Source organism: Erythrolamprus reginae, chromosome 4, assembly GCF_031021105.1.
Source record: "Erythrolamprus reginae isolate rEryReg1 chromosome 4, rEryReg1.hap1, whole genome shotgun sequence".
Classification (NCBI taxonomy): domain Eukaryota; kingdom Metazoa; phylum Chordata; class Lepidosauria; order Squamata; family Dipsadidae; genus Erythrolamprus; species Erythrolamprus reginae.
This window is the reverse complement of record NC_091953.1, coordinates 35,111,028-35,133,435: the sequence shown is the minus strand read 5'-3', so window position 1 is coordinate 35,133,435 and position 22,408 is coordinate 35,111,028. Positions and strand designations below refer to the sequence as shown.

General features: G+C 43.3%; 1 protein-coding gene across 4 annotated transcripts; it reads left to right on the top strand.

Annotated features, from left to right (window-relative positions):
• Positions 1-925: 925 nt before the first annotated feature.
• GTPBP8 (GTP binding protein 8) lies at positions 926-21,015 on the top strand. Of its 4 annotated transcripts, none has more exons than XM_070749961.1 (7): positions 926-1,188; positions 2,839-3,281; positions 11,434-11,532; positions 14,565-14,695; positions 15,451-15,550; positions 19,357-19,475; positions 20,917-21,015. In XM_070749961.1, the coding sequence occupies exons 2-7, from the start codon at positions 2,934-2,936 to the stop codon at positions 20,996-20,998; spliced, it is 879 nt and encodes a 292-aa protein (XP_070606062.1). In that variant the 5' UTR covers positions 926-1,188; positions 2,839-2,933; the 3' UTR covers positions 20,999-21,015. The 4 variants fall into 4 exon arrangements, with proteins under 4 accessions (XP_070606062.1, XP_070606061.1, XP_070606064.1 ...); XM_070749960.1 differs by lacking the exon at positions 926-1,188 and adding an exon at positions 1,206-1,294; XM_070749962.1 differs by lacking the exon at positions 926-1,188 and adding an exon at positions 1,350-1,382.
• The last annotated feature ends 1,393 nt before the right edge of the window (positions 21,016-22,408 follow it).

The window sequence follows — 22,408 nt, the reverse complement described above, 5'->3', positions numbered from 1 at the left end:
CGGTATTATTGTGTTACAGCTTACAGATACTGTAGATGTCAGGGACTCAGAAGTGTTTGAAACCAAACGTATTGTTCTGACAGCTTTATTTCAAAGAGGGTTACAAACAAAAATCAGGCGGTTTAAGACTGTAATGCTAATAAACCCTAATGCGTGCATAAGCGCATAATTGTGCCTATTGTCCCTGTCCTATTGTCCTTTTTTATCATTACTTTTTACTTACGTTTATACCAACTACTTTCCTGTACATGTTTGACAATCAATCAATCAATCTTTTGGCTTAGGATGGACATGATACATGAGCTCATCTGTTTTGCTTGAGTAATAAAACCATGGATTGATTATTGATTGATTGATTTGGTTAGTTAGTTAGTTAGTCCAATGCACAACAATACACAATGAAGGTTATAGAGGTTATACTCGAGTAAAATATATTAGAGAAAGAATAGAAGTAAAAATTTAGGAATAGAATATATCAATTGGAGAATAGAAGGATATTATGAGAGTAGTATAAGAGTATAAGAGTAAAATGTAGACATAGACTTTGATAAACCACTAGCGGAGCATAATCATTGACTATAGGGAAAACACCCTGCACATTTCATTTTAAGCCATGGTCTTATCAATGTCTACTTGTCTACTCTTGACGATTTCCTATTGCTTACATATGGTATAAGTTCGTTTTTAATAAACTGACCTACCTATGAAGCTGCTTACAAAGCCACAAATCCCCTTCCCCCAAATCAAAATGTACGGTACTATTACTCGATCACCTTTTCCTTATGGAGCTATTCCTTGTTTGATGGCTCAGCCACAACGATTAAATTCGCAAATGTACACCAAGACAAATTCCTTGTGTGTCCAATCACACTTGGCCAATAAAATTCTACTCTATTCAAAGCATGCTACGCGGCAGACTAACCACGTTGCGCCTCAGAGCAGAAGGTGAATCAATGGAAAGCTTTAACGCAACTCTCAATCGTTGCCAAAGGCCAAATTCCCACAGCTGTAAAAAAAAAAAAAAATTCGGAAGGGAACTGCTTTTTAATTTATTCGGGTTTCCCTCACGGGTCTATAAAACGCGATTCGGTTTTTGAAACTGCCTTGCGAATAATGTCTGAATATCGCTATTCAGGAAGGACCTTTTCTAGCTCTATGTTCTGTGGCGTCCAGGTCAAAGACTTCCGGGTAAGGCGTGCTGGCTTTCCGTACTGATAGAAGCGTGTATGGAGGGAGACCTTGGTTTGTGCTGCGGCTGTGCGGGTCTTCTTTGGATCTCCGTCTCTGCAATCAGGTTGCGTTGAAGTTTCCTTTCTCTGTTCAGTCTTTGCCGATTTACTGTCCTGTCCTATGAAGGACATCACATTGGGGAAGCAACTTCGGTACCGCAAATGCATTTTTTTAAAAAAAAAAAATTAATCACTTAGCTCTCCTAAGCTATGGATTTTATATAACAATTACAATTAGAACTAATGGGAAATTTCCTGACAGTTAGAACAATTAATCAGTGGAACAGCTTCCCTCTAGAACAGTGTTTCCCAACCTTGGCAACTTGAAGATATCTGGACTTCAACTCCCAGAATTCCCCAGCCAGCATTTGCTGGCTGGGGAATTCTGGGAGTTGAAGTCCAAATATCTTCAAGTTGCCAAGGTTGGGAAACTGCTCTAGAAGTTGTGGATGCTCAGACACTGGTAGTTTTTAAGAGGATGTTGGACAACCATTTGTCTTAAATAGTGTAGGGTTTCCTGCCTAAGCAGGGGGTTGGACTAGAAGACCTCCAAGGTCCCTCCCAACTCATTATTATTATTATTATTATTATTATTATTATTATTATTATTATTATTATCATCATCAGCAGCAGCAGCATCATTATTACTGCTGCACCGTGTTCCAGATTATCGTTTGTTTATTGCTAAATGCTTATTACAGCTTTCCTCCCCACAAACATCTGCCTTTAAATATTCAATTTTATCTAGCAAAAGGAAATTATTTCCCTGACTGAATCTTATTCACTAGGCGCAAATACAAGATGTCATGCAATAGAATGATCAATACCTGGAATGCACTACCTGACTCTGTAATTTCTTCCCCCAAACCCAAAAAACTTCAACCTTAGATAGAAACATAGAAGACTGACGGCAGAAAAAGTCCTCATGATCCATCTAGTCTGCCCTTATACTATTTTTTGTATTTTATCTTAGGATGGATCTATGTTTATCCCAGGCATGTTTAAATTCAGTTACTGTGGATTTACCAACCACGTCTGCTGGAAGTTTGTTCCAAGGATCTACTACTCTTTCAGTAAAATAATATTTTCTCATGTTGCTTTTGATATTTCCCCCAACTAATTTAGATTGTCTACACTTGACCTCTCCCCGTTTCTAAGAGATCTGTAACAGATGTGCATAAGCGCACCAGTGTGCCTACCGTCCCTGTCCTCTTTTATCATTACTTTTTACTTACGTTATGTTTATACAAATAAATACCATCCTATACATGTTTAACAGATAAATAAATAAAATAAAATGCATAAATGATGTATACTTTTAGCCAGCATTTGTTAAAGAAAAAAAATGCTACAGAGCAGGAGTAAAATGTTTGTGGTATTATTTAATTATTACAACCTCTAGATCAACAGTTTTTAACTACCTATGGAAGTGATTTCCAGCCCAAATACTCTCCAGATATTTGGAATGATAATTTCCATCAACCATTGAAAATAGGGGGACTGATGATGGTAAGATTTGAAGGCCAATCCCTTTGGAGAGCACCAGGTTAAAAAAAAAAGAATTAAAACAGTCATGATTGCTAACTTTCGTTCCTTTTTTCCCCACTAGAAATTTGGCCTTGAAACTCCCCATTTTGAAGATACATATCTGTAGTCACTGAATTTATTTATTGGATTATTTATTGGATTTGAATTGCCGTGGTGATGGAAAATCTATGCATGAAGGTGCATCAATTGTCAAAATCTAGCAGATATATCAACCTACTACAGAAAAGGCTTATGGCCCAAGGCAGGACACCTGTACAATATGCTTCATTTACAGACGTTCAGCAGCTCCCCGAAACACAGTTTACTGCCATTACGTTTCCTCTCCAAGATCTGGCAAAATTCTTGTCTCCTAATGTGGACAAATCATCCTTCTACACTTTCAAACCTAACCAGAATGACATCCAGACAGCAGAGATGTTTTTCATTCCATCACAGCGACATATTATTGATTATTCCACTTCTGCAGTCAGGATGGATCATGCCCCAGAAATGCCTCAGCCTGAGGTGAGATAAGTGAAAAGGAGGTTCCATTTTTATTATAGAAACATAGAAACATAGAAGACTGACGGCAGAAAAAAGGCCTCATGATCCATCTAGTCTGCCCTTATACTATTTTCTGTATTTTATCTTAGGATGGATATATGTTTATCCCAGGTATGTTTAAATTCAGTTACTGTGGATTTATCTACCACGTCTGCTGGAAGTTTGTTCCAAGGATCTACTACTCTTTCAGTAAAATAATATTTTCTCATGTTGCTTTTGATCTTTCCCCCAACTAACTTCAGATTGTGTCCCCTTGTTCTTGTGTTCACTTTCCTATTAAAAACACTTCCCTCCTGGACCTTATTTAACCCTTTAACATATTTAAATGTTTCGATCATGTCCCCCCTTTTCCTTCTGTTCTCCAGACTATACAGATTGAGTTCATGAAGTCTTTCCTGATACGTTTTATGCTTAAGACCTTCCACCATTCTTGTAGCCCTTCTTTGGACCCGTTCAATTTTGTCAATATCTTTTTGTAGGTGAGGTCTCCAGAACTGAACACAGTATTCCAAATGTGGTCTCACCAGCGCTCTATATAAGGGTCTCAAATGGTGGTTTGTACTACAGAAACAATAGATTGCCTTATTGTGGCACAGAGGCAACACAATTTATTGCTATCGTATTACTTCAAAGCCTCAATTGTCAATTCCATTATACAGAACAGGTTTCTGATCTTGCATTGTGCATTTACAGAAAACATTTGCTATGTTAGCATTAACTGATATATGTTGGCTACTTCATTTTTAAATCATATTGCCATATTTGACCCGTTCAATTTTGTCAATATCTTTTTGTAGATGAGGTCTCCAGAACTGAACACAGTATTCCAAATGTGGTCTCACCAGCGCTCTATATAAGGGGATCACAATCTCCCTCTTCCTGCTTGTTATACCTCTAGCTATGCAGCCAGGCATCCTACTTGCTTTCCCTACCGCCTGACTGCACTGTTCACCCATTTTGAGACTGTCAGAAATCACTACCCCTAAATCCTTTTCTTCTGAAGTTTTTGCTAACACAGAACTGCCAATACAATACTCAGATTGAGTATTCCTTTTCCCCAAGTGCATTATTTTACATTTGGAAACATTCAGTCAAATAATAATAATATTGCTTCTGATCTTTCCCCCAACTAACCTCAGATTTTGCCCCCTTGTTCTTGTTCTTAACCCTCAAATTGGCATAAAGATGGTATATGTAATCAGCATTTATCGTGGTGGTTGTTGAGGAGGTATGGATAGGAGGACAAATGTTATCAGAATTATGCTATTTGACATGTTGAGCAGAGATATGGAAGGGAAAAAAGTTTCTAAAAGTCCAGGTTGTAAAAATATTTGATTTTTTTTTTACAGAATATCTATCTTGTAAACAAAATTTTGGTCTTTGTGACATGAATGCTGCCCAAATAGCAAAACTGAAAAGGTAAATCTGTTAATGGACCAGGCCATGGTTGTCCCAAAGTGCTTTTTCAAGAGCCAAATGCACTTTCTGTTTTTTCTTTCAAGATGTTTCACTTCTTATCCAAGAAAAAAGTATCTTTGGGTTAATCATTTATCGTTTCTTTATAAATGCCTCAAAGATAAACACAAGCTGATTCATGCTATCTGTTTATTTCTTTCTATTTTAGGTCAGTGTTATCGTTCAGGTACTTAAGTGGCTTTCCAAGAAATATAATCCAAATTCATTTTTGTTTGTTGTAGCTTTGTTTTTTAAACGGGAAGATCCAAAAAACAAAATGATAGCAACTACAAATAAAGCTAATCTTGTAACATTGGCAACTCAATGAAAACAATTATAGTTTAGCAGTGAAAATATTATTTTAATGCACAATTTCTCCCACATTTTTTTCTTTCAACCTCTGTAAATCAGTATTATGTATGTCTGTTAAAAATTTGGGAACAGGCTTGAAACAATAAGATAACTCTTACTGTTTTATTGTAGCTTGGCAATCTTTATGAGCTTGAATTAAAAAAAACCTGGATAGCTAAAACATCAGGAATCGGTTAAGTTCACTTCTTTGGCTAGAAAGTAGAGGTTAAACTTTCAGTCTTAGCTCTATCTTTTACAAGAGAGGGAGGACTCCTCCTTGGCTTCATTTTACTTTAATTAAGACGTGACAAGAAAGAGAGATTTAGGAATTTTATTGAGGAAGGAAAAAGAGTCATAAGAAGGGAAACAAAAATATTTGCTTATGTGCGGTGGCAAACAATAACAAAACTCCAGCTTTTTATTCACAATATCACGAGGAGAGATGGATTGGTGGGTAATGGTTGCAGAAAGCTATGCTTGGCTGCATAGCTAGAGGTATAACAAGCTGGAAGTGGGAGATTGTGATCCCGTTGTATAGAGCACTGATGAGGCCACATTTGGAATACTGTGTTCAGTTCTGGAGACCTTAGCTACAAAAAGATATTGACAAAATTGAACGGGTCCAAAGGGGCTACAAAAATGGTGGAAGGTCTTAAGCATAAAACGTATCAGGAAAGACTTCATGAAGTCAATCTGTATAGTCTGGAGGACAGAAGGGAAAGGGGGGGACATGATCAAAACATTTAAATATTTTAAAGGGTTAAATAAAGTTCAGGAGGGAGGTGTTTTTAATAGGAAAGTGAACACAAGAACAAGGAGACACAATTTGAGGTTAGTTGGGGGAAAGATCAGAAGCAACGTGAGAAAATATTATTTTACTGAAAGAGTAGTAGATGCTTGAAACAAACTTCCAGCAGACGTGGTTAGTAAATCCACAGTAACTGAATTTAAACATACCTGGGATAAAAATATATCCATCCTAAAATAAAATACAGGAAATAGTATAAGGGCAGACTAGATGGACCATGAGGTCTTTTTCTGCCGCCAATCTTCTATGTTTCTAAATGACAACGAGCTTTGTCATTTTGTAAAAGAAGCAAACAATGAGCACGATGGGGGGGGGCATTTCTCAACCGATTCACTGCTCTTTTTTTGAACAATCCTACTACCATAGTTAAAGGTAACCCTCAAAGTGGCATAAAGATGATATAGGTAATCAGCACTTATGGTGGTGGTTGTTGAGGAGGTATGGATAGGTAGTAGGAACTGCTTGGTTCCAACTGTAGGACCTTCCAAAACACATGCCTCCCTTCCCTAACAGGAGTCTGCAGATGGTCCAGGATTGACCTCCATGTGACTTTCTATCCGTGTTACCTACAGAACAGAGATAGAGGTAGCATCTGAGATCATCAGGAAGGTTTTCCTGCCCTAAGAGAAGCAAGACACGTAAGCAGATCTGCTGCCTTCCCTTCAATAAGATGGCACATGCTAAGAACAGGAGCACAGACCTAAAAAGAGGGGGGCAATCGAAATCATACCTGGTTTCTCAATGGAGGCAATCTGTACCCCTACAGAAGAGACTCTCTAAGGTCCTCCAGCCATCAAGGGAATCATACTCATAAATGGAACTACAGTGATCCCCCGATCGTTGCGAGGGTTCCGTTCCAGGACCCCCCGCAACGAGCGGGTTTTCACGAAGTAGCGCTGCGGAAGTAAAAACACCATCTGCGCATGTGCAGATGGTGTTTTTACTTCCGCAGCGCTAGCGAGGAGCCGAAGATTGGGGGCGGCGCAGGTGTTTTAAAACGTCGCCGCCGACATGGGCTCGCTAGCACCCCCCTAACCCGGGTTGGGGGTTCGAGGGGTGCTAGCGAGCCCCCCATGTCAGCGGCGACGTTTTAAAACACCCGCGCCGCTTTCCAATGAGTCCCGAAGACAAACGTCAAACTTCCGCGTTTGTCTTCGGGACTCATTGGAAAGCGGCGCGGGTGTTTTAAAACGTCGCCGCCGACATGGGGGGCTCGCTAGCACCCCCCCGAACCCCCAACCTGGGTTTGGGGGGGCACTAGCGAGTCCCCCATGTCGGCGGCGACGTTTTAAAACACCCGCGCGCCTTCCCAACTGAGCCCTCAAGCCAAGCGCCAAAGGCGAACTTCTGCGCTTGGCTTGAGGGCTCAGTTGGGAAGGCGCGCAGGTGTTTTAAAACGTCGCCGCCGACATGGGGGGCTCGCTAGCACCCCCCCGAACCCCCAACCCGGGTTTGGGGGGGTGCTAGCGAGTCCCCCATGTCGGCGGCGACGTTTTAAAACACCCGCGCGCCTTCCCAACTGAGCCCTCAAGCCAAGCGCCAAAGGCGAACTTCTGCGCTTGGCTTGAGGGCTCAGTTGGGAAGGCGCGCAGGTGTTTTAAAACATCGCCGCCGACATGGGGGGCTCGCTAGCACCCCCCCGAACCCCCAACCCGGGTTTGGGGGGGTGCTAGCGAGTCCCCCATGTCGGTGGCGACGTTTTAAAACACCCGCGCGCCTTCCCAACTGAGCCCTCAAGCCAAGCGCCAAAGGCGAACTTCTGCGCTTGGCTTGAGGGCTCAGTTGGGAAGGCGCGCGGGTGTTTTAAAACGTCGCCGCCGACATGGGGAGCTCGCTAGCACCCCCCCGAGCCCCCAACCCGGGTTTGGGGGGGTGCTAGCGAGCCCCCCATGTCGGCGGCGACGTTTTAAAACACCCGCGCCGCTTCGCAGCTGTCTCCTGAAGCCGAACGCGGAAGTTAGCGTTCGGCTTCAGGAGACAGCTGCGAAGCGGCGCGCGTGTTTTAAAACGTTGCAGCCGGCCTGGGGGGGCTTTCCAGCAACCCCCGAGCCCGGGTTGGGGGCTCGGGGGTTGCTGGAAAGCCCCCCTCCGATCGTTTTAAAACAGGCGCGCCGTTCTCCGCTGACTCTTGGCGAACTTCCCAGGCGAAGGGCGAAGGGCGGGCGAGCGGGTGCTGGGGGGGGCTTCGCCCTCCCGCCAGCAAGAGGGGGAAGACCCAGGTAAGCCGCCCAGCAGCTGATCTGCCCGGTGCCATCTACGCATGCGTGCCCATAGAAAAAAAGGGCACGCATGCGCAGATGGTGTTTTGACTTCCGGGTTCAAAAATCGCAAATTACCCTGTTCGCAATGGTCGGGGACGCAATAACCGGGGGATCACTGTACAGTGATACCTCATCTTACGAACTTAACTGGTTCCGGGACGAGGTTTGTAAGGTGAAAAGTTTGTAAGACAACAATGTTTCCCATAGGAATCAATGGAAAAGCGATTAATGCGTGCAAGCCCAAAACTCATCCCTTTTGCCAGCCGAAGCACCCGTTTTTGCACTGCTGGGATTCCCCTGAAGCTCCCCTCCATGGGAAACCCCACCTCTGGATTTCAGTGTTTTTGCGATGCTGCAGGGGAATCCCAGCAGGGGAATCCCACCAGTGCAAAAACGGGCATTTTGCTGACAACGGAAGTCCGGAGGTGGGGTTTCCCAGCGAGGGCAGCCTCCACGAAATTGCAGCATTGCAAAAACACGGAAGTCCTTGAAATCCCATCTCTGGACTTCCATGTTTTTGCGATGCTGCAATTTCGCTAAGGCTCCCCTCGCTGGGAAACCCCACCTCCGGACTTCCGTTGCCAGAAAAGTGCCCGTTTTTGCGCTGCTGGGATTCCCCTGCAGCATTGCAAAAACATAGAAGTCTGGAGGTGGGGTTTCCCATGGAGGGGAGCCTCAGGGAAATCCCAGCAGTGCAAAAACAGACACTTCGCTGGCAACAGAAGTCCGGAGGCGGGGCATCTCAGTGGCGGTGGCTTGGGTTTGTAAGGCGAAAATAGTTTGGAAGAAGAGGCAAAAAAACCTTAAACCCCAGGTTTGTATCTCGAAAAGTTTGTATGATGAGGGGTTTGTAAGATGAGGTATTTGTAATGCTCAGAAAAGTTTTGGAATGGGCAAAAGCAATGATGGCACCTCTAAGTTCAGAGGTTTCTCCAATTGGACTCAGAACAAGTCCAAGGGGTAGATTCTTACCATTTCCCCTATGAGAAAACAAGAAACTTTATGCCTGAATGTAATCCTGGCTTATTAGATTCAGCAGTAGAAAACATCTTAATATCTAAATGTCCAGCAGCTAAGTACAATGGATGCTCTGGTCAATTTGGCAGCTATTCAGAAGGTAGTGGCAACATTAAGAGCCTCGGTGGTGAGTCGTTAGAGAGCAGTACTGCAAGCTACTTCTGCTGATCACCAGCTGCCAGCAGTTTGGCAGATCGAATCTCAGTAGGCTGAAGATTGACTCAGCCTTCCATCCTTCCAAGGTCGGTAAAATTAGGATCCAGATTGTTGGGGACAATATTTATTTATTTATTTATTTATTTATTCATTCATTCATTCATTCGATTTTTATGCCGCCCTTCTCCTTAGACTCAGGGCGGCTTACAACATGTTAGCAATAGCACTTTTTAACAGAGCCAGCATATTGCCCCCACAATCCGGGTCCTCATTTTACCCACCTCGGAAGAATGGAAGGCTGAGTCAACCTTGAGCCGGTGATGAGATTTGAACCGCTGACCTTCAGATCTACAGTCAGCTTCAGTGGCTTGCAGTATAGCAGTCTACCTGCTGCTTACTCTCTGTAAACTGCTTAGAAAGCACTGTAAAGCATTGTAAAGCGGTATATAAGTCTAAATGCTATTGCTATCAGTGGGAATAATAGAGCGTCTGGGTTTCCTTTGATTAAATTAGACAAAGAATTGCCACTAAAACTGGCACAAGTCATAGCACTCTTACATAAACTTAGAATGTTCAAAAAATGATTGAAAAATCAGGCAGTACATAAAGGTAATAATTTAATAATAAATAATTTAATACTAATCATTTATCAATTATCATTCATTACTATTATGAAGCCTGCACTGTCAGAAAAATGAGTACATCAACAGCTCCATGGCCTGGCTTCCTTTGATCGATATTGTACTTTTTTTTACTAATCCATGTAAGATAAGTTTGTATCTGCAGAGATAGCTTCAGATGGTCTCATCTACAAAGATAGTGCTGTAATTTATTATGTGACATAATGTCTTCTGATTGCAAAAACATGGATCACCAGTCTTACCTTAGTGAAAACTACTTATAGTTTGCTATGTTCCAGAAGAAATACTCGACCACCTGATTTGTTGCCCACCTAGCATTTGCTTATAAATTATAACTCCGTCAAGTTGGTGAAAAATTAATTTTTTTAATAATTAGAGAAACATTTCTTAGGCTGTCTTCTGGATAAAGTTAATTAAAGTGGCTGCTGATGAGAGCTTAGCCTCCATTGGGTGGCAGCAAAGTTTAAACCTTGATGCTAGCAAATTTTTGTTATATCCCAATTTTTTGGAGTCCTCTGGAATGTTTATGATTAGATCCCAGTTGCCCCAACCCCATATGTGAAGTCAAGGCAAAATGCCTCCCGTTGGCTAGTTCCTCTTTCTAAACTAAAACATTATAAAACTAAACCCCGTAAGATAAAAAACAGTCACTATCATACACATGCACATAATTCATAAAATTGGCCATCTAGAGTGTAAAATTTATGGCCCCCAAGCCTGCCAGCACAGCCAGGTCTTTGTGGCTTTACGAAAGGCCAGCAGGGTGGGGGCGGTGCGGACATCGGGTGGAAGCTGGTTCCAAAGAGCTGGGGCAACCACAGAGAAGGCCCTCCTCCATGGTCCCGCCAACCTGCATTGCTTAGTTGACGGGACCTGAAGGAGGCCAACTCTGTGAGCTCTTATTGGTCTCAGGGAGGTATGTGGCAAGAGGTAGTCCCATAATAGCCTGGCCCTGAGCTATATAGGGCTTTATAGGTAATGACCTAAATAGATGTTATTACGTTTTGCAAACCTTGAGATTTCTGTGTGGCTACACAAAAAAAGTGTTTTCATCAGGAATTCCTTCTGTATCTATTGCTAGACCCAGGACATTGCAGATATTTTTTAGTATTGGATTATTATTATATGCTGTTTTATTACTGTTGTTAGCCGCCCTGAGTCTGCGGAGAGGGGCGGCATACAAATCCAATAAATAAATGAATGAATGAATGAATGAATGAATGAATGAATGAATGAATGAATGAATGAATAAATAAATAAATAAATAATAATAATAATAAATAAATAAGGTTGGTATTAAAGGCACTAGCTTCTTGAAAGTAACCAACATATTTGGAGAACGCCAGGCTACTATCAATATGCCTTGTTTAAATGATACATCCTTTATTGCATCGCGAACAAATCACTATAACTTTCTCTTTCAGGTTTGCTTTTTAGGAAGAAGCAATGTTGGAAAATCATCTTTAATTAAAGCATTGTTTTCATTGGCCCCTGATGTTGAAGTCAGAATTTCCAAACATCCTGTAAGTTTCCTGTGAAGATTGATTACATTCACCTTCAAAGTGGATAGAGCATACAGTAGTACCTCTAGATACGAGTTTCATTTGTTCCAGAAGGGAGCTTGTATGTCGAACAACTCGTATCTGGAACAAATGGCTTTAGACTTTGTTTTTCCCCTCCGAGATAACCAGAAGCAAGGATTCTTGCGCCACCTAGTGGACGCTCGGCTCATATCCCGAATTTGAGCTCAGGTCTGGAACAGAAATTTCTCTCCCCTCGTGGCTCGTAACTTGGAATACTCGCATGTGGAGCTGCTCGTATCTAGAGGTACTACTGTATATCTGTATCATAAAACTTTATATAGCAATAGCACTTTAGACTTATATACTGCTTCACAGTGCTTTACAGCCTTCTCTAAGCAGTTTAGAATCAGCAAATTGCCCCCCAACAACCTGGGTACTCATTTTACTGACCTGGGAAGGATGGAAGGCTGAATCAACCTTGAGCATGGTGAGATTTGAACCGCCGAACTGCAGCTAGCAGTCAGCTGAAGTAGCCTGCAGTACTTCACTCTAACCACTTCGCCACCTCATGCTTCACTTCTGAAACAATATAGTTTTAAGGTCAGGTAATTTTTTTTGAATAAGTGCATCACACACATCTAAATTGATCACAGTTTTATAATTACGGGGTGAAATTTTTAAAGTGTTAGGTGTCTATTTTATTGAGGAGTTACAGAATATACAAATAACATACTGTATATGTTGTTCCATCCAGTCAACCTATTCACATTTTATTCAATATAAATAGGGTGATTGAATTTTAGTTGAATACTCCATGGGACTCTGCTTTTATCAGGGTTTTCAATTATGGGCAAATGTTTAATTTATATCCCAGGAACTTAAACATAAATTCTACATAACTTGGTGAGATTGAGAATTTACCCGGCGGACCTATAAATACTACATAGGTACATTCTATGTAGTACATATACATTGGTACATATACATTGTATATTCTTTTATTATAGTGAGGTCTAATATATATATACAGTGATCCCCCGTTTATTGCGTCCCCAACCATTGCGAACAGGGTACTTCGCGATTTTTCAACCCGGAAGTCAAAATACCATCTACGCATGCGTGCGTTTTTTCTATGGGCACGCATGCGTAGATGGCAACCGGGAGATCAGCTGCTGGGTGGCTTTCCTGGGTCTTCCCCCTCTTGCTGGCGTCAGCGAGGAGTTTCCCCACCGCCCACGCAAACTGCTCGCTGCCGCCCGCCCTTCGCCCGCCCACGCCGTTCATTCTCGCCGCTTTCGAGCTGAGTCCTGAAGCGAATTCGCTCCCGGACTCGGCTCGAAAGCGCCGAGAGACAGCGCCAAGGAACGGGCCTGTCCACGCTGTCTCTCGGCGCTTTCGAGCCGAGTCCGGGAGCGAGTTCGCTCCCGGACTCGGCTCGAAAGCGCCGAGAGACAGCGCCAAGGAACGGGCCTGTCCACGCTGTCTCTCGGCGCTTTCGAGCCGAGTCCGGGAGCGAGTTCGCTCCCGGACTCGGCTCGAAAGCGCCGAGAGACAGCGCCAAGGAACGGGCCTGTCCACGCTGTCTCTCGGCGCTTTCGAGCCGAGTCCGGGAGCGAGTTCGCTCCCGGACTCGGCTCGAAAGCGCCGAGAGACAGCGCCAAGGAACGGGCCTGTCCACGCTGTCTCTCGGCGCTTTCGAGCCGAGTCCGGGAGCGAGTTCGCTCCCGGACTCGGCTCGAAAGCGCCGAGAGACAGCGCCAAGGAACGGGCCTGTCCACGCTGTCTCTCGGCGCTTTCGAGCCGAGTCCGGGAGCGAATTCGCTCCCGGACTCGGCTCGAAAGCGCCGAGAGACAGCGCCCCCCGGTCCGCCAACCCGGGTTTGGGGGGCTGCTAGGAAGCCCCCCATGCCGGCGGCAAACAGCCGCGCCGCCCCCAATCTTCGGCTCCTCGCTAGCGCTGTGGGAGTAAAAACACCATCTGCACATGCGCAGATGGTGTTTTTACTTCCGCATCGCTACTTCGCGAAAACCCGCTCGTTGCGGGGGCTCCTGGAACGGAACCCTCGCAACGAGCGGGGGATCACTGTATATGTATAAAGTTTATGTTAAGTCAGGAACAGGTTAATAGAGAAACAGTGTTCTGAAGATATTTTGGATATGGCTCCAAACAAATTCAAAGTGTTGGTTATGACCTATAAAGCCCTTCATGGCACCGGACCAGATTATCTCCGGGATCGCCTTCTGCCGCACGAATCCCAGCGACCGATTAGGTCCCACAGAGTGGGCCTTCTCTGGGTCCCGTCAACTAAACAATGTCTTTTGGCGGGACCCAGGGGAAGAGCCTTCTCTGTGGTGGCCCCGGCCCTCTGGAACTGACTCCCTCCAGAGATCAGAATTGCCCCCACCCTCCTCGCCTTTCGTAAGCTCCTTAAAACCCACCTCTGCCATCAGGCATGGGAGAACTGAGATGTTCTTTCCCCCTGGGCCTCTACAGTTTATGCATGGTATGTCAGTATGTATGTCTGGTTTTTATAATAAGGGTTTTTAGTTGTTTTATTATTGGATTGCTACATATTGTTTTTATCACTGTTGTTAGCCGCCCCGAGTCCACGGAAAGGGGCAGCATACAAATCCAATAAATAAATAAATAATAAATAAATAATCCATCCATTGGTTATCCTGGCTGAACATTGTGGTTGAAAACTGAAACTACTTCAGTTATTTTAATAGAATCTCAAAGTGAGAAACATATAAATAGACACCTTTTATTCCATTTTAGGTGTTTTGCAGTACACTGCAATATTACTTAAAAATGAATCTGCTGGATATGTCTTTTGAGTTGCAGATTATCTACAATAATTTACTGGTTTATGTTATATTTTAGTTAATGTGCACGATATGATAGATACATTTTTAGACTTTGTCATGAATTTATGATATTTTTAAAAGTACATTTTAAGTACGTTCATAGATTTCATAATGCTTTATCCGAAAGAAGTCAGGAAGAAAAAGCTCTCTTTTTTTTCCCTCAGGGTCACACAAAGAAAATGAATTTTTTCAAAGTGGGAAAATTCTTCACTATGGTGGATATGCCAGGCTATGGGTATAAAGCACCCAAAGATTTTGCAGAGATGGTGGAGCCTTATTTAAATGAACGCCAAAAGTAAGATTGAACATTATATTTTTGGGGAAATTTTTATGTAGGATTAGGAGAGGGGGAACAGAGTTATAAAAAGTTGTAGAAAGATGTGCTTGGGCATACAAAACAATGTTTAGGTGAAACAACGATAAAATACGGTGCTGTTATAACCACTATTTAAACTACATTTTAAAGTAATTCCTGAGGTATGGGTAAAGCCATATAGAATAGAATTTTTATTGGCCAAGTGTGATTGGACACTCAAGGAATTTGTCTTGGTGCATATGCTCTCAGCGTACATAAAATAAAATATACATTTGTCAAGAATCATGTGGTACAACAGTTAATGATTGTCATAGGGGTCAAATAAGTAATGAAAAAGCAATATTAATAAAAATCTTAGGATATAAGCAATATTGCTCTAATTTTCTGAGTCACCTCAATTCTATCTGAAGCAGCACCTTTTCTCTTCTTCGAAGAGGGGCGGCATACAAATCTAATAAATTATTATTGTTGTTGTTGTTGTTGTTGTTGTTGTTGTTATTATTATTATTATTTTTATTATTATTATTATTATTATTATTATTATTAAAATACAGTATATCTTCACTCAAAATAATTCTGTTGTTCTGCCATAGGAGAATTTACCACAAAATAATGGTATAAATGTCCGGTACAATGATAGAATATAAATATTTCTGAACTAACTTAAAAATTAGGAATAAAAAACACCTAATTCTCCTGCTTGACTGTTGTGGCTCTGTTTCTATTTACTGCAGTTTGAAGCGTACATTCTTATTAGTCGATGCTAAAGAAGGAATTCAGGAAATGGATAAAATTGCTGTAGAAATGTTAGAAGAATTTGGGATCCCTTATGTTGTAAGTAGCACACTTACCTTACTTTAAAATAATGAGTATACAATATTAAGATTCTCTAAAAATCATATAACATGTTCTGTCAGGCTCTCTGGTAGACTCCTCCCAAAAATTCACAGGTACAAATTTCAGACACACACACGTTTGAAAATTCAAAACAATGTTCTTTATAATGAAAATTCACTTAACCTAAGCCCTCTTTTGGTATAGCAAAGAGCACTCGTCTCCAAACAAACTGGTAATTTGTACAAGTCCCTTATCAGTTCTGTGATACTTAGCTTGCAGCTGTGAGGCAATTCACAGTCCTTCTTCTTTCACAAAGTGACACACACTTTGCTCTGGTTTAGTTTCAAAGCGGGGAAAAATCAGCACCCAAAAGGTCAAAGTCAGTAAAGCAGTCACGAAACACCACAATCAGATAATCCTCCACAATGACCAAACCCACAGGCTCACTAATTACCACAGCCCCACCCAACCACAGGTGGACTCATTTTCTTTGATAATAATCTCTCAGTTGTTGCTGCCTATGCATCGCTCTCTGCATGCGTGGCTATATCATTAACTCTTGTTCTGAATCCAAGGAGGAGCTAGATAATTGATCTCCTTCTGAGCTGTCTGCCACACTCTCCTCCTCCCTGTCACTCATGTCTTCTTGGTCAGAGGAGCCTTCATCAGCAGATTCCACCGGGGGCAAAACAGGCCTGCAGCATGTGGATGTCTCCCCCACATCCACAGTCTTTGGGGCAGGAGCTGGGCCAGAGCTAACCACAACATAACAGTAACTGAAAAGTATAAATACTATCTAGCCAGACTATTGATTATGTCTAAGAAAGCATTTCTCAATCGTAGAATTCTGAGTTGAAGGACACACTTCTTACTTACCTCTTCACACTTACTTCATACTTCTTACTTGTTAAGGTTAAGAAACATTGGTCTATGATAATTTTGTTTAAAAAGTTGTAAAGAAACAGAAGAAGCCATTTTTTTAGGAATTATATTCCAATTTAGTAAGAGATGTGCATGCCAACAATAAAATTTGTAATTAAAATGCTGCTCTCATCAACTGCAGTTTTAAAATTGTACTAAAATGTATGCAGTATTTTAACCATCGTAATAATAGAAATTTATGTGGAAGTATAATGGCAAAATGAATATATTTCTGTCCATCTTAAATAAATTGTCTAATCCTGACATAAACCCTTTTGCTCCAACATAATCTACTCTAAATATTAGCTGAAAAAAAGATGATGTTACCTGCAAGAAATATATTTTTGAGCACTTAACTAAATTCGTATTATGGGCCTATATTATGTGTTTCCTTTATCATTGACTTGTGGACTTCATTCCTTAAGAAGTATACTGTGGATATAAAAAGTCTTCATATCCAACGGTGTGATTCAAATATTTCCCTGACTGGTTCTATGGCCGTGGCATGGTGAGCATGGCAGGGGAAGGATGCTGCAGAATCTCCATTCCCATCCCATTCTAGGGCCAGCAGAGGTAGTATTTGCCGGTTCTCCGAACTACTCAAAATTTCTGCTACCAGTTCTCCATGCTAAATTTCACCCCTGCTCACACCCCTGTTCAATTTGCTGTATGTGAATTTTATATGCTATATTAAAAATGAAAAAAAAAAAAATTCTGAAGTTTTTTATCTTGGTCTGATCTTTTTTTACATCTCAAAAAACTCATCTTCACAGGGGTGTATAGATTTATGTCCACTGTAAATAGATAGAATTTGACCCAGTTAGTTCCATTTGACCTCACATTTATAACTTATTTTTTTTTAGTGCATGGGTGTCAAACTTGATCATGTCACGTGATGTATTGCACCCTTTTTTGCCGCTGTGGGGCCGGGGTAGGTGTGGCCTGCGCATGATGCATCTGGATAATGGGCCAACAGTTTGACATCCCTGTTCTAGTGCTTTCAGCAAGATTCAAATACAGTGATACCTCATCTTACAAACCCCATGTCCTACAAACTTTTCGAGATACAAACCCGGGGTTTAAGATTTTTTTTGTCTCTTCTTCCAACTATTTTCACCTTACAAACCCAAGCCGCCGCACTGGGATTCCCCACCTTCGGATTTCTGTTGCCAGCGAAGCACCCGTTTTTGCGGTGCTGGGATTCCCCTGAGGCTCCCCTCCATGGGAAACACCACCTCTGGACTTCCGTGTTTTTGCAATGCTGCAGGGGAATCCCAGCAGTACAAAAACGGGCACTTTTCTGGCAATGGAAGTCCGGAGGTGGGGTTTCCCAGCGAGGGGAGCCTCAGTGAAATCGCAGCATCACAAAAACACAGAGGTCCGGAGGTGGGGTTTCCCAGCTAGGGGAGCCTCAGCGAAATCGCAGCATCACAAAAACACGGAGGTCCGGAGGTGGGGTTTCCCATGGAGGGGAGCCTCAGGGAAATCCCAGCAGCGCAAAAAGGGCGCTTCAGCTGGCAAAAGGGGTGAGTTTTGGGCTTGCACGATTAATTGTTTTTCCATTGATTCCTATGGGAAACATTGTTTCATCTTACAAACTTTTCACCTTCCAAATCTCGTCCCAGATCCAATTAAGTTCGTAAGATGAGGTATCACTGTATGACTACAGTAATTTAGACCAGAGGTCCCCAACCTTTTTAGCACCAGGGACTGGCTTTAAGTTAGACAAGTTTTCCACGGCCCGGGGGGGGGGGCCTTTGGTCATATGGGGGTGGGGTTATGGAGGGGTGGAGCTTAGTGACGCAGCCCTCCACACTTCTCCACAGGGCGGGGAGAATCAGGAGGCTCCTTTGGCGGCTGGGGGCTGCCTGGCTTTGTGATTTTGGCTGGGGGGGGAGTTAGGAAGGTCCTACTTCTCCCCCCCCAGCCAAAAATTCAAAGCCTATCTGCTAGATACGGGCGATGAGTGGGACAGAGCGGCGCGGAAGCCTCTTGCAGCAGCTGCCACAGCCACCGGCTTCGGCGCCGCTCGTCCCGCTCATTGCCCGTGTCTGGCAGAAGCTGCTGCCCGAGTGCTCTTGGCCGGCGGGATTTAAAGTGCTGGGGTGGGGGGTGTCCCAGCGGGAGGCGAAGCACTGGGGTGGGGGGGCTGTCAGGACACCCCCCACCCCAGCACTTTGAATCCCGCCGGCCAAGAGCACTCGGGCAGCAGCTTCTGCTGGATTCGGGCGATGGGCGGGACGAGCGGCGCCGAAGCCGGTGGCTGTGGCAGCTGCTGCAAGAGGCTTCCGCGCCGCTCTGTCCCACTCATCGCCCGTATCTAGCAGATAGGCTTTGAATTTTTGGCTGGGGGGGGAGAAGTAGGACCTTCCTAACTCCCCCCCCCAGCCAAAATCACAAAGCCAGGCAGCCCCCAGCCGCCAAAGGAGCCTCCTGATTCTCCCCGTCCTGTGGAGAAGTGTGGAGGGCTGCGTCACCGCCCGACGCCCCACCCCGTCCTGCATAATGTTCTCTGCCGGGAGGGCAGCGGCGCCGCGGACCGGCTGAAAACCCCCAACGGCCCGGTCCTGGTCCGCGGACCGGCGGTTGGGGACCTCTGATTTAGACTGCATCCAACCATATTAATTGTTTGACCCCCTATAGATTGCTCAGTTAGGCCTTTTACTTTGTAGGTAGAAATAAAAGTTGTTGGTGAAATTCAGATTCAAAAAATAAGTCTCAAAGTCAAAAAAGGTGGAAGAGGAAAGACCAGGATCTTATTCTTTTAAATAACAGCCTGTGAGGCTCCCTAACCTAATTCATTGATGAACTTTAAAATGATTTAAGGTTTCAAAAACTTGTACTCAGCTATTTTTGGTCGGTGTGTTTTTGTCTTTTGACAGCTTGTATTAACCAAAATTGACATAGCATCAAAATCAGCGATGGCAAAAAATGTGCTACAGATTCAAGACTTTGTAAAGAAAAATGCTCAAGCATGTTTTCCTCAACTTTTTCCTATCAGGTAACAGCTAACAAAGTCATATGTTATTTTATTGGAATAATATGAAGTAGTTTGCCAATAAAGTATGACTTTTGATAAAGTCAAACAATAAAGTTTCACTTTTGAAACTTTCAATTGCTACTTGCTACTAATCTAATCTACAATGTACCATATTGGTTTCCCATCCCAATACAGTGGTACCTCGGTTCTCGACCACAATTTGTTCCAGAAGTGTGGTCGAGAACCAATTTGGTCGAGTACCGAATTAATTTATCCCATAGGAAATAATGGAAATGGGTTTAATTGGTTTCCAGCCCCTATTTCCTTTATTTCCTATGGGATAAAGATATGAGGTCTAAGCACTCCAAGCTGTAGTAAGGGTGGGGGCAGCTGCAATACCGGCAGTTTCGGGGGGGGGCTCCTTTCCTCAGTGGTTCGTCTTCTTCCCTTTAAGCAGTTACACCAACTTTCTCTTTCCCGGCAGTAGCAGCGGCGGCGGCTTTCTTTAGAGCAGCAGCAGCACCGGGAACGTGACATGAGAAAGGGAAGCCGCTGACGTTCCCGGCGCTGCTGCTGCTCTAAAGAAAGCCTCTGCCGCCGTCAGGAAGGAGAAAGTTGGTGTAGCTGCTTAAAGGGAAGACAAACCACTGAGGAAAGGAGCCCCCCCAAAACTGCCGGTATTGCAGCCACCCCCACCCTTCCTACACCCTTCCGCTCCAAGCTGTAGGAAGGGTGGGGGCAGTTTCGGGGCGGGGGGCTCCTTTCCTCAGTGGTTTGTCTTGTAGTTGTAGGCAGCTACACCAACTTTCTCCTTCCCAACGGCGGCAGAGGCTTTCCTTAGAGCAGCAGCAGCGCCGGGAACGTGACATGAGAAAAGGAAGCCGCTGACGTTCCCGGCGCTGCTGCTGCTCGAAGGAAATCCTCTGCCGCCGTTGGGAAGGAGAAAGTTGGTGTAGCTGCCTACAACTACAAGACAAACCACTGAGGAAAGGAGCCCCCCCGAAACTGCCGGTATTGCAGCCGCCCCCCCCCCCCCCTTCCTACAGCTTGGAGCACGACTGGGAGGCTGTTTAGTGGGCGGCCAGGATGGGCGTGTCGGATTCCGACTCCCATTCCTTCTCACCCCGTCCCCTCATTTCGGATAATAAACAACATTTTCTGTGGCTGTTCGGTATCCGAATTTTTGTTCAGATACTGAAGCAAATTTTTGTCAAAAATTTTGTTCGGTATCCGAAATGTATGAGAACCAAAGCGTTCGAGTACCGAGGTACCACTGTACTTACCAGAGCTGACTGCTCAGGACCATGAAATTAGCCAAGGTTGGCTAGAGTTTCCATTTAGCTGAACCTAAACTCTAAGGAAGAGTTGTTCCTCAAGCAAAAACAGCAAGAGCAAGAATAGAGAACAAATGCAAATTTATTTTTATGAGACTGATATAATATTTCTGTCTTTGTTTCCACAGTTCTTTGAATTATACTGGAATCCATGTATTGAGGTGCTTCATAGTTCATGTTACTGGAAATCTTCCATTATCCACGGAATAAAACATTTTATTTGGAAGTATCTTGTTTCAAACTTCATACTAGATGCTGTATAAATATAAATTATTTTGGAACAATAAATGCTATATAAATTCAATATTATTATATACTTACATACTGTAAATACATAGCATTTTACCCTCCAAAAGAGGATGAAAACTTGGGTGTGTCTTATATACCGAATGTAGCCCTACCCAGCAACGCCCATTCTTTGGTCTCTGCCTGCCAGCAATATACAGTGGAACCCCGACATAAGAGCTGCTCTACTTAAGAGCAACTCGAGATAAGAGCTGGGAGGGGAGAGATATTTTTGTTCTACTTACAAGCCCAAATTCGAGATACAAGCGCCAAGGAGCTGTCTCCTGAAGCCAAACGCTAACTTCCGCGTTCGGCTTCAGGAGACAGCTGCGAAGCGGCGCGCGTGTTTTAAAAGGTTGCAGCCGGCCTGGGGGGCTCGGGGGGTGCTTGCAGCTTTCTTTCTTGCTCTTTTTCTTTCTCTCTTTTACCTTCCCTTCCTCTATTTCTTCTTTTCTTTCTCCTTCCCACCTTCTTCCCTCCCTCCCTCCCTTCACTCATTCCTCTCTTACTCTCCCCTTTCATAAGTTTCCTTGCTTCCTTCCTCTGTTCCTGTCCCTTCCCTCTTTCCTTCCTTCCTTCCCACCCTCCGTCCATTCATTCACCCACTCCTCTCTTGATCGCTTAAAGCCGGTCCCTGGTGCAAAAAGGGTTGGGGACCTCTGTCCTACAGGATTGGGTGGCAGAGAAGTTGAACATATGTAAATTTAAAAGTTTAAGAAAGTTTACAAGTTAAGTGAAAGAAACTTCATTATTCATTTATATGTACATGTACATTTCTTCATTAAAAACATGTCTTTCTGCATAATTTAGACTAACTTTGTGAGTTTTTTGAGGGCTGGAACCAATTTAAATTATTTACATTAATTCCTATGGGGAAAAGTCGTTCGAGATAAGAGCTGCTCGACTTAAGAGCCCAGGTCCGGAACGAATTAAACTCGTATCTCGAGGTACCACTGTACTTCCTTGCAGCAAACAGCAGCATGGTCTTATTAGCACAAGCCACATCTGCCTCCCGACACTCAACTGATTGATTGAAGTTGCCCGCTAGCCCATGTACTAAAATGAAAGGGAATCTAAAGCTGGAGGCAAAATGTAGCAGAGAGAGGAGGCAAAGGCTGAAACTGGCTGTTTGTTTTTGCTGCAAGGAGGCAAGTCAATAATTATAAATGCCTATAGAATGTTCAAATTATTAGACTTATTTTTAAAGGCTATTTTATTATTGTTCTAGACAACAAAATGAAGAAGCTTTTTAAAATAAATGCTTGATCTGAAGGGGCCCAGTGCTATTATATCTTCTTTTAAATAGCAGAGAATACTTTCAGAAAGCTACATCAA